This window comes from Pseudorca crassidens, chromosome 2, assembly GCF_039906515.1.
Source record: "Pseudorca crassidens isolate mPseCra1 chromosome 2, mPseCra1.hap1, whole genome shotgun sequence".
NCBI classification, from domain to species: domain Eukaryota; kingdom Metazoa; phylum Chordata; class Mammalia; order Artiodactyla; family Delphinidae; genus Pseudorca; species Pseudorca crassidens.
The window spans coordinates 45,683,346-45,695,354 of record NC_090297.1 but is presented as its reverse complement, the minus strand read 5'-3'; the positions used below and the strand labels follow the sequence as shown (position 1 = coordinate 45,695,354).

General features: G+C 52.3%; 1 protein-coding gene across 7 annotated transcripts; it reads left to right on the top strand.

Annotated features, from left to right (window-relative positions):
- Positions 1–341: 341 nt before the first annotated feature.
- PARS2 (prolyl-tRNA synthetase 2, mitochondrial) lies at positions 342–8,963 on the top strand. Of its 7 annotated transcripts, none has more exons than XM_067726285.1 (3): positions 380–400; positions 2,020–2,111; positions 3,794–8,963. In XM_067726285.1, exon 3 carries the CDS (start codon positions 3,823–3,825, stop codon positions 5,248–5,250), a length of 1,428 nt encoding a protein of 475 aa, XP_067582386.1. In that variant the 5' UTR covers positions 380–400; positions 2,020–2,111; positions 3,794–3,822; the 3' UTR covers positions 5,251–8,963. The 7 variants fall into 7 exon arrangements, with proteins under 7 accessions (XP_067582381.1, XP_067582384.1, XP_067582386.1 ...); XM_067726282.1 differs by lacking the exon at positions 380–400 and adding an exon at positions 2,779–2,913 and having other exon boundaries at positions 421–2,111; positions 3,542–8,963; XM_067726280.1 differs by lacking the exon at positions 2,020–2,111 and having other exon boundaries at positions 342–400; positions 3,542–8,963.
- The last annotated feature ends 3,046 nt before the right edge of the window (positions 8,964–12,009 follow it).

Here is a 12,009-nt window from a genome sequence, read left to right as displayed (position 1 = left end):
ACCGCATGGCCTACTGTTGTCATCGTTACATTATAGCCGGCGGTTCTCCTATTCAGAGAGTGGGGCGGGCCCTGGCAGTGGGCGGGAACACCAGACTCAAAACCTAGACCCGAGGCCTTGATCATAGAGTTACACCTCCCTCAATCCTAGAGAGCACTTCCGGGACGGTGATTTACTTATTGCTGCGTAGGCCAACCTATGAGCCCATTCTCTCTCCTTGCCTAGGTTTCCGGCGAGCAATTCACTGGCGTCTAGAGTGGGGTGGGGCCAGTCCCCGTGAGCGCGGTTTTGTGATTGGCGGGAAGGACAGGAGGCGGGGCTTCGTGCAGGAACGCCCCTGGCGCAGGCGCGGTGGCCCGGCGCGGCGGTCCCTGCGGGGTCGGCGTTCGCTGGGACTACGGTTGGTGATCGTGGGTGACAGTGAGGGCCGGGGGCTGAGGGACGGGCTGCGGAATGAAGAGAGGGCTCGGTTCTGGGCGCGGAGACCGAAGACCGTGGTGTCCGTTTTCCCACGTGCATCTCGTCATTGGATTGGGGCGGGCCACCATCACAAACTCTTGAATAATACTCGTCTCCTAGTCTGTTTCCTCCGTTGTGAAATCGCAGGACTTCCTTGTCTGCCTCGGGTCGTTGTGACTGGGAACTTCTTAGAAATACAGGTTCTCTGCCCACACCCCAGACTTATTGAATCAGAAACTCAGGGGATGAGGCCCCACCATCAGTGTTTTAACAAGCCCTCCAGGTGATTCTGATGCTTGCTTAAATTTCAGAACCACTGGGCTACCGTAATGTAGCAAGCTGTACTGAGGGCCTTCTCAACCCAAGCTGAGGAAGTAAGAGAAAGAAAGGAGGTGGACTTGAGAGAAGTCTTGGAGACAGACTCAGTTGCTTGAGGAGGAGTCAGGGGTGAAAGAGTTTCTGGCTTGGGCCACGGGCCTGAGGTGGGACCTTAAGTGATGGCTCCAGGTGTCAACCACGTGTGCCCTGCCTCCAGGCCTGCACTCTTCCGCGCAGTCACACTAGGGCTCTGTGGCCGTGCCTCCCGGCCGTTTTCAGGTCATAGGCCACATAGGAAATGATAATATTTGTACAGTGCCCAGGGGAAATGGATGAAGCTGCTTGAGGTTGGAGGAGACCGGCTGGAGGATTGAGGCTGCTGGAAGCTGGAGGGAACCACCTGGGGGGGATTTGAGCTTCCCAGAGCTGAGGGAAATTAGTAACCTGTTCTCAGCATACTGCAGAAGAGCTTTGTCCCATGGGATTTGCTGAAGATTAGGGGTGCTCACTAAATTTGGCAACATAAATCAAGAAGCTTGAAAGAGTTTATACCCTTTGACTCAGTAATTCCGTTCCTGAAGATCTCTCCCAAATATATAACAAAAGAAAAGAAAGCCTTCTGTTGTAGATTACATACAACAGAGAAAATTAACAACTCTCTGGAGAATCGTTTTTGATCTAGTCAGTCAATGAAATGTTGTACTGCCCTTAGGAATGTGTGAATATTTTGTAAAAATCATAAAGAAACCTACCGTGCTCATTCATTAGACAATTGTCTAGTAAGCCCCTGCTCTGTGCTGAGTGGTGAGCGAGTTAGCTCCACAGAGCTGACTGCCTGGGGGAAGACCCAGCTGAAGGAGCAGTAACTCCAAAGAGTGATTGGTGTTTGATAGGGGATCAGGGGCTGCTGCAGGAGAAGCTGCTCTTTGGGGTATGGGGAGTGGGTCAGGAAAGGCATCCTAGAAGACAAGGTGGCACTCCTAAGGCCTGGAGGATGAGTAGATGTTGGTACGCAAAGGGGAGAGGAACATTCTACGCAAAGGGAACTGTGTTTTAATGAGTGTGCTGAAGCTGGAGCACAGAGAGGGCACTGGTGAGAGGAGGCCAGAGGGGACCAGCGGCTTGCTCACATGGGGCCATGTGCACTGTGAAGGTGAGAAGGTTAGACCTGATTCTAAGGGTAACAGGAAGCTGTTGGAGGATTTTAAGCAAGAAAAGCTGTTGCTGTATGTGTCTTGGAAGTATCCCCTGTGGCTACAGTGTGGAGAATGGATTGGAGGAAGGTGGGCCTGGAAGCTGGGAGCCCAAGTGAAGAGGCTGTTGCAATAGCCCAGGTGAGAGATGATGGTGGCCTGGACCTGGGTGGAGGCTGTGGAGGTGGAGAGAAGGAACAGAATCAAAAGCAAGTGAAACAGTAGGAATCACAGGGCCAGAGGGGTTGGTGAAGGTGGGGCACAGAGGGAGCTCAGAGTGGATGAACCTGCGTTTCTGTTTTGGACAAAGGGTGGCTTGCACTACCATTCAGAGTGACAGGCAGCACTGGACGGGGAGCAGGCTTAGGGGGAAGATGCCAAGCTCCCTGTGGGGTGCTGAGTGTGAAGTACTCATGCAGTGTGTTCTCTAGGAGGCAGTGGGATGGGTAGGTGTGAAGCTTAAGAGGCACAACGTACAGAATGGAGATGTTGACTCGGAGCCATGAACGTGTGGCCTGACCAGGGATTGTGTGCTGTGAGGGGGGAATAGACATTAAGGACATTGAAGGCATGGGTGGGGTGGGGGCTCGTGGGCAAAGACGGCTCGCAAAAGAGACAAGGGATTGTCAGTAGCGGTTGTCTCTGGGCTGGGAGATTATAGTTGATTTCCTTTCTTTTTTGTTTCTGTTTTTCTTAGCAAACTTAGATTCAGTTCATAGAATATACCAGATACTGTTCTAATAACTTCTTATAACTCTTCTCTAAATTCCCACAATAAACCTATATGGTGGGTCCCTTCATTTTACAGGTGAAGAAACTGAGCACAGAGGAGTTGAGTCACATGTCCTAAGCTACACAGGGTGCAGTTATTGGGAAGCTGGACTGGGATCCAAGCTGCCTGATTCCAGAGCCAATGCTGTCACCACGCATTGGTGTCTCCACAGTATGCTGTTGTATTTTTATAAATGGGAAAAAAAAAAAATATATATATATATATATTTTTTTTTTTTCGGTACACGGGCCTCTCACTGTTGTGGCCTCTCCCATTGCAGAGCACAGGCTCCGGACGCGCAGGCTCAGTGGCCATGGCTCACGGGCCCAGCCACTCCGCGGTATGTGGGATCCTCCCGGACCGGGGCATGAACCCGTGTCCCCTGCATCGGCAGGCGGACTCTCAACCACTGTGCCACCAGGGAAGCCCCAATATATCTATATTTTTAAAATTTAATTTATTTTTTTAATTTTTGGCTGTGTTGGGTCTTCGTTGCTGCACGCGGGCTTTCTCTAGTTGCGACGAGCAGGGGCTAGTATTCGTTGTGGTGCACTGGCTTCTCATTGCGGTGGCTTCTCTTGTTGTGGAGCACGGGCTCTAGGTGCATGGGCTTCAGTAGTTGCAACACGTGGGCTCAGTAGTTGCGGCACACAGGCCCTAGAGCTCATGGGCTTTAGTTGTTGTGGCTCATGGGCTCTAGAGTGTGGGCTCAGTAGTTGTGGCACATGGGCTTAGTTGCTCTGCGGCATGTGGGGTCTTCCCAGACCTGGGCTCGAACCTGTGTCTCCTGTATTGGCAGGCGGATCCTTAACCACTGCGCCACGAGGGAAGTCCCGTAAACAGGAAAATATTGATTTGTTTTTTAAACGGCAGTAAATGGTGAGAGAAGTACAATAGTACTTTGATCTGCAAGGATATTAGAAAAGAAAGGATTTGCATCCACAAGATCGGTGGTGGTTGTAGAAGTTTGTTGGCGAGCAGCCTGCGTTGACTACTGCAGGGTGTTGGATCACAGTTAACGCCTACTTCTGCTCGGCTCGTTTTTCTTCAGGCGCAAGTGCCTCCTTGCGCTGGGCTGTGATGGAAGGGCTGCTGACAAGATGCAGAGCGCTGCCTGCCTTGGCCACCTGCAGTCACCAGCTCTCGGGGTACGTTCCCCACAGGTTTCACCACCGTGCCCCAGGGAGAGGGAAGCGCTTGGTGCTGTCCCGCATGTTCCAGCCCCAGAACCTTCGGGAAGACCAGGTGCTCTCGCTAGAGGGCAGATCTGGCGAGCTGACCTGTAAGAGCCAGCGGCTGATGCTGCAGGTGGGCCTGATTCACCCAGCAAGCTCCGGCTGTTACCACCTCCTGCCTTATACTGTCCGTGCCATGGAGAAGCTTGTGCGGGTGATAGACCAGGAGATGCAGGCCATCGGGGGACAGAAGGTCAACATGCCCAGCCTCAGCCCAGCAGAGCTGTGGCGAGCCACCAGCCGGTGGGACTCGATGGGCAAGGAGCTGCTAAAACTTAGAGACAGACACGGCAAGGAGTACTGCTTAGGACCGACTCACGAGGAAGCCATCACAGCCCTGATTGCCTCCCAGCAGACACTGTCCTACAGGCAGCTCCCGCTCCTGCTGTACCAGGTGACGAGGAAGTTTCGGGATGAGCCCAGGCCCCGCTTTGGTCTTCTCCGAGGCCGAGAGTTCTACATGAAGGACATGTACACCTTCGACTCCTCCCCTGAGGCCGCCCAGCAGACCTACAGCCTGGTGTGTGATGCCTACAGCAGCCTGTTTGACAGGCTGGGGCTGCAGTGCGTCAAGGTCCAGGCGGACGTGGGCAGCATCGGGGGCACGATGTCTCACGAGTTCCAGCTGCCGGTGGACGTCGGAGAGGACCGGCTTGCAGTCTGTTCCGGCTGCGGCTTTTCGGCCAACATGGAGACTCTGGACTTGTCACCAACAAACTGCCCTGCTTGCCAGGGGCCACTGACCAAAACCAAAGGCATCGAGGTCGGGCACACGTTTTACCTGGGCACCAAGTACTCCTCCATTTTCAGTGCCCAGTTCACCAATGTCCACGGCAAGCCATCCCTGGCTGAAATGGGGTGCTATGGCTTGGGTGTGACGCGGATCTTGGCCGCTGTCATTGAAGCTCTCGCTACAGAAGACTGCATCCGCTGGCCCGGCCTCCTGGCGCCTTACCAAGTCTGCCTCATTTCCCCCAAGAAGGGCAGTAAGGAGGAGGCGGCCACAGAGCTCACGGGGCACCTGTATGACCACATCACAGAGGCAGTGCCGCAGCTCCGAGGGGAGGTCCTGCTGGATGACAGGACCCATCTGACCATTGGAAACAGACTGAAAGACGCCAACAAGTTCGGCTACCCCTTTGTGATCATCGCGGGCAAGAGGGCCCTGGACGACCCTGCACATTTTGAGGTTTGGTGCCAGAACACCGGAGAGGTGGTCTTCCTCACCAGAGAGGGAGTCCTGGAATTACTGAGCCAAGTGCAGGTTGTCTAAACGCCCCCGGACCCCTCCCACTGCATCTCACAGTCTCGGTGTTCATTCTAACGCTGCCTTTCTTATACTGCTTTCCAGAGCTGGTCTCCCCAGAAAGAGGGCAGCTCATGGAAGGTGAGACCATGTTAGGAAAACCAGTTGTTATCCAGTCATCTGTTCGGACTATTTGTATTTAAAGTCATTATCTTGATCCCTTTGTCTGGCTGGCCCTGCTGCCACATATCATTCCTTTTACATTCTGTTTGGAGGTAGTGGCTAGGAGGAGCCAACTTGTCATCTTGGCCCTCAGGAGAGTCACTTCCCTTCTCTCAGTGGAGTTTCCCATGTGTAGGATGGGGCCTCCCCAGTGGCCGAGGCCCTTCCAGCTCCAGCAGTCCAACCACGGGCCTCTTGCCGCATTCGGTCCAGAGAGGCAGCCCGCCTGTCTTCCTCCATTGAGAAGTTGGCCTGATGATCTGGGGAGAAGAATCAGGACACCTGACTGCCACTGACTCACTGGAGACTTGGACACGACCCCTCCCCTGCTGGTGCCTCAGTTTCCCCATCTGTGATGTGAGAAAATGGAACTAGATCTGTAAGGTCCTTACAGCTGTGACTGGCTGGTTCCCCGAGAGGTTCATGACAGGCAGATCAGATCTGATCTGTTCCTCGGATCCTCCATCGTCTAAGCTACCCAGAAGGTAAATACAATTAGCTAATTGCCCCCAAACCACCTCCAGAGACCTGGCCCGCCCTCTTGAGGTGGCTTAGCACTGAGATCATGTTACATTGATTGAATAAAGTCAAACTATTGGGATGAGCCTTGCATGTTAATTGGAAACAGTGCCAACACCTGCCATGTTAACAGTGCAGCAGCTTCCTGCCTGGAAACTTTCCTTTTTCTACTCTTACTCCACTCAAAAAAGAAAATTGGGTGGCTGGGAAAATGTGTGTTAAACCATATCTTCCCACAGGTGTGAGGGGCAGCAGGCGTCAAGTGCCATGGTGACTTCGTCCTGCGTGCAGAGTTGCATCCTAGTGCCACGCACGACAGCGGTGGATATTAAGGTCTCTGCCTGAGCCCTGGGGAGAAGTGGCAGCAGGCTTGAGCTTTCATTGCTCCTGCTTCCAGGAGCAGAATCAGGTTCTCCATCCTCGGCCCCCAGGGTCATGGCTTGTCCAAACCTAACAAGAATCTCTCGGGGCCAAGCTCAAAGCCACCACCTCCTGAAACATGCTCGGCAGCTCCTGGCAGTGGTTCTGTCTTTGGCTCCCCCTATGCTCGCCTGCGCAGCACCGACGCCCTTCTTTTTCACTTGGCGGGCACAGCTCACTGTATGGCGGCCAGCCTCTCGTTGATGGTCAGCTCCCTGAGGCTGGAGTCCTAGGCTGATTCCTAGTGCACTGAAGTTCTTGTCTCAGCCTGTTGTTCTACTTGCCAAACAGCTTCCCTGCAGCTTGTGACCACTGTTCCTGCCAGAGTAACCTCACCCCCAGCACACACCATCAGGTTTCCTAATGACTCCCAGGCCTACCGCTGGGCTCTGGGCCAGCATTCAGGCCAGGAGACAGGGATTCTGAGAGCAAACCCAGAAGGGCTGGATTGTAAGGCAGGAATCTTACCCTTGGCTGCACAGTGGAATCCCCTGCGTCCCACCCCGAGGTTCTGTTCTGGGGTGTGGCCTGGGCACTGGCAGTTTTAAAACTCCCCAGTTGATTCTAATTCGTAAAGTCGGTGGAGTGCCTTCTGAGGCTACATTGCAAGGTGGAGTGTCTGAGTCATTTCGGTTGTGCGTTGTCAGATTGATGTGAGCTCTGCTTTCAGTGGTCTGGTCATTCATTTGTTGAGGGCCTGCATGTGCCACTGTGCTGTGAGGCCCTTTTATATGCCGTGTTCAGAACTTAAAACTGTGCAAGGTAGGTCCTGTGAAATCCTCATTTTACAGATGAGGAAACCTGAAACTCCATTTAAGCAACTTAATCAAGGATGCACAGCTATTACGTATTAGAGCTAGAATCTGAGTACTGACCAAAACCTATGCCTGTCCCACTATACCGCATGGCCTCTGCCTGGTCAAAATGATTCCAATAAGTAAAAGATTATGTATGTCTGTCTGATCAAGTTAGCCTGAAGTAGAGAAATTAGAATTCGTGCAAATGGGTGCTTTATTGTTCTGAATCTTTTTTTTTTTTTTTTTTTTGCGGTACGCGGGCCTCTCACTGTTGTGGCCTCTCCCGTTGTGGAGCACAGGCTCTGGACGCGCAGGCTCAGCAGCCATGGCTCACGGGCCCAGCTGCTCCGTGGCATGTGGGATCTTCCCGGACCAGGGCACGAACCCGTGTCCCCTGCATCAGCAGGCGGACTCTCAACCACTGCGCCACCAGGGAAGCCCAAGAATAAGCACTTTTAAAAATCAGATTCAGACTTCCCTGGTGGTCCAGTGGTTAAGACTCCACCGTTCCACTGCAGGGGGCACGGGTTCAGTCCCTCGGGGAACTAAGATCCCACGTGCTGCGTGGTGCAACCAAAAATAAATAAATAAATATGCATTTGCCTCCTTATTAAAAAAATCAGACTCAGGGAATAGAGAACCAATTAATTTAAAATGCTCATAAATGTGTATGACACAGAACGATTTGAGGGTGATGTAGAATCATGGACCTTTAGAATGGTAGAACTTGGAGTGTGCCTGTCCAGCCCTTGTTTCAATGGGAGACAGGCCTGCAGTGGGAATTAACTTGCCACAACCCATCTTACTGGCAAACCGCCTGATTGCAGGCCAGGTGCTACGTCTCCTAAGTTAGGCTACCTTGGGTCCATCTTGTTGCAGGGAGTGATGTCTGGCTGAGTCAGCCTTTGAGCTACAGAAGTGCTGTAGGTTTGAAACAGGTACCCATGCTCTGTTTTCCAAGGGAGACACGTACAAGGAGCACAGTGATTTGCTCAAGGTCAAGGTGAACTGAAACCCAGGTCTCCTGATTACTTAGCCAGTGTCCTGTAGCCAGGGGCAGTATAATTTGGTGGAAAGATCAGAACCTTGAACAGACAGTCCTAAATCCACCACTTAGCAGGGATGTTATCTTAGACAAATAACTTGTCCTTTGTGCATCTGTGTATCTTAGATTCTTCATCTGTAAGATGCGCTCATGATAATGGTACCTACCTCCCTGGGTTGTCTAAGGGTTGGCTGAGCTGACATATGAAAAGCTTAACCCTTAGTGTGCTCTCAGGAAATGCTTCCCTTACATGGGATGACTTAGGAAATAGCCCCATTGGGAGCTCAGGTTCTGCTGTTAACATTATCTCGAGACCTGGGTTTTGTTTTTTGATATGTTGCTTCACAACCTTCCTGGGGGGTGCCACGAGCAAGAATTAAGTAACGCCTGCAGAATGGTTCCATCTCCTTAGAGGAAAGACAGACATTTTCAAACCGTGTACCTTCTTCTCTCCTTTCTGAACTTGCCAGTGTTACCTCTTGCCATAAATTGATGAAATGGGGTTGCTGGCAAAATAACAGGTACAGGCTGTATTATCATTGCTCATTCCTTGGGGAGATGGAGAAGCAACTGGCTGAGAAATGTTTAGCAGAAATAATACTTGAGGACAAAGGCTGGTGCATAACAAAACCGTCGTGTAAATCAAGTTTAGAATGTAAATCAAGCGCTCCATTAATATTCAGTGTTTTAATGGAAGAAACACCTGCTGGGCTATCAATAAAGGAGCTTTGCAGAAATCTCGAAATTGTCATTTCCTTAACTACTTGAGTGCCAGGCCTCTTCACAGAGTTCCCACTGTCCATTTCTACACCTAGACGCCAGAATGCATTTTAGAATTGTTACGCATCAAGGGCACACACGGCTTTGTTTTAGGATTAGGAAGAGGATTTTTTTTTAACTTTTCTATGATGTGGAAAATGGGAAAATAAAGATTTTTATGATGTTACTGTGAACTTTGGGGAAAAGAAGTCAAGGTACTTCACTTAATTTAAAATAATGACTTACATCGTAGTGACCCAGACTAGAGACTCTGGTGTCGGACTGCCTGGGCCATTTAGTAGCTATGTGACCTCGTGCAAGATACTTATACCCCTGTGCTTCCTCATAGGTAGAACGGGGACAGCAGTGCCTGTTCACAGCAGGTGCTTGGGAAGTGGCAGTTGCCCTTATGGAAGTCAGTTAGTCCTCTGTGCTCAGTAGGTGGGTGGGCAGTGCACGTGGGCCACCACAATGGGGTGGCAACTTTAGGCTCCCACGTTCAGGGCCCTCCTCTGTGCAGGGATGGTGTCCACTCCTATTAAGCCAGCAGCTCTCAAGGCTGCTCATAGGCTTGTGGTTAAAACCGTGTAGGGCCGGGGGAGTGAGGTGGAGGCACTTACCGGTGAGGACACCCCATGTACAAGGAGAGAACCTGTTGCCCAGCTCACCCAGAAAGCGCGTGGTCTGACGGAAATGCCATGGGCAGGATGTTGGGTGCTGGCAGGGGTTTCTGCAGGCTGGATTCTTCTACGCAGGTAGACACGTCGGGGACGTTGCAGGTCACAGTGAGCACCAAGACTTTACCATGACCTTGGAGTGAGCAGGCAAGGGCCTCTGGGTTTGTTGCCAACTCCTGGAGGCAGAGGCCCAGTCTTGCTACTGTTAGTATCTCCTGAGGGGCTTAGGGGAGTCCTGAATTCAAGTTCTGGCCCACTCTTCACTAGCTGGCTCTGTAAGCTGCTTCTCCTCTCTGTGCCACTTTTCTTAGCAAAATGTTGCTGAGCTCCTGGCCTCCCATAGGTGTTGCTAGGATTGAGCCCATCCACGTGAAGCACTCTAGGACGCTGTCTGGCATATCCTAAGTGCCCAATAGATGGCAGCCGTTACCACCAAGCCCAGCCAGCCCGCACGCTACCCCTGGAATATGTCCTTTCAAGGCTCCTTGCCTTTGCTTGAAGACCCTCCCACCTCTCCCAACCCCACCAATCCCTTCTTCAACTGAACGGCCCACATCCGTCATGTGTGCTGGCTCCCCACACTCCATCTGTTCAGAATTCATCACTCCTGCCTGTGTCATCAGTCAGTAATTATTTGTTGTGCACCTGCTGTGTGCTGAGCAGGTGCTGTGCTAGGTCCTGGGAGTACACGCACCGTTCAGGGTCCTTGACTCAGTTCCCAGAGAAGTGGGAGCAACCATCCAGTAATCAGACAATTACTGTGTAGTGTAAGTGTAGGGATGGTGCAGGTATCATGGGACATGTGATAAGCCAGGAGGGCTTCCTGGAAGAGGCACCTGGGCCTAATGGAAGACTAGGTGTTAAATAGTAAAGGGGGGAACAGTGGGAATGGAGGGAGGGGAAGAAGTGGAAGAAAGAGTCTTCCAGACAAAGGAAACAATGTGCAAAGTCCAAAGCTAAGAGCATGGCAAGATTGGAGGATAAAAAGTTAAGTTCCATAGATTAAACAAATATTTGGTATGAGGCAAGCTGTGTTCCATGTGCTACACACAGATTAATTCATTTAATTCTCACAGCATCTGCATGAGGTAGATGCTGTTATCCTCATCTTGCAGATGAGGAAACTGAGGACCCGTACCCGAGGCCACTCAGCTAGTGGGTCATGGGGCTGGAATTAGAAGGTAGGCAGTGTGGTTCCAGAGCTGATACTCTAGCCAGTGCACCCTCCTGCCCTATAGCTGAACCGAGGCCAGGATGGCTGGGCTAAGGAGGCTGGAGACAGAGGGAGCTGCAGAGGTAAAGGGCCAGACCCTGAAGGGCCTTGAATGCCACACCAGGAGTGTTGATGGGGGAACAGGGAGCAGGGGCATGGACAGACTTGCTTGTAGTGGCTGCATTTCTCTTCACTGGAGCAGTTCTCAGCGCAGGGTTAGGTTTATGACACCCACTCAACAGCATGACCCTGAAGGCAGAGGCTGTCTGATGCCCTGCCCTTGGCTGGTGCCCATTAAATGTTTGTAAAGCAAATGGAATGAAAGGAACATGGCAAAGGAGGCAGGTGGGCTCTGGAGTGAGATGCTGGGGTTCAGATCCTGGCTCTGACACTTACTGGTGAGACTGCGTGCCCCCATCTCCTTATTCATGAAATTGGGATCACAGACCTGAGAGCATGGCTGTTAGGATGAGAGAATTCAGGTACATGGTTTGCACAGTGCTTGCACTCCGTATTGATGGCCATCATCTCTCTGCCTGCCCTTGTGCAACTGCCAGCAGTGTGTTTCATCAGGGGTTGGCTTAAGAGGGCTTTGTTCCTCCACCCAGTTCTCCAGCTGCCACCCTAATTCCACAGAGGTAACCAGACAGGGTGTGGGGGGGGTCTCACCTCATCCCTGACCCCTGGCCCTGGGAAGGGCCACACTCTAGTCTTGTGGGAAGGAGGGACCCTGGGATGGTGGGAAAGGCTCTGCCTCAAGTCGGGGATGCCAAGGATGCTGGTTCCTTGTCCCTCCTCTGGGCCTAAGTTTCCTCATCTGTAAAATGAGGTGGCGAGGGGTTAAGAACTTGTGGGGAGCTCTGATTAGGCTCTGCTGGAATCCCAGGCATAGGCAGGTGGCCGGGGAGGCAGCAGGTGAAGGCCAGGCCCACAGGTCCCACTGCACGCATCCGCTTCACATGAGGGCCACCTGTCCCCCAACCCCTGCAGGCTCCGCTGCTGAGGAAGGGGAGTGCCTAGGGCCCTTCCCCCACACTCCTGGCTGTGCTCAGCTGGGCTGCGCTGCCCACCATCATAGCCACTGCAGTGGGGCAAGGCTGGGTGAGGCCTTGTGCTCTGGAAGGGGGTGTGGGC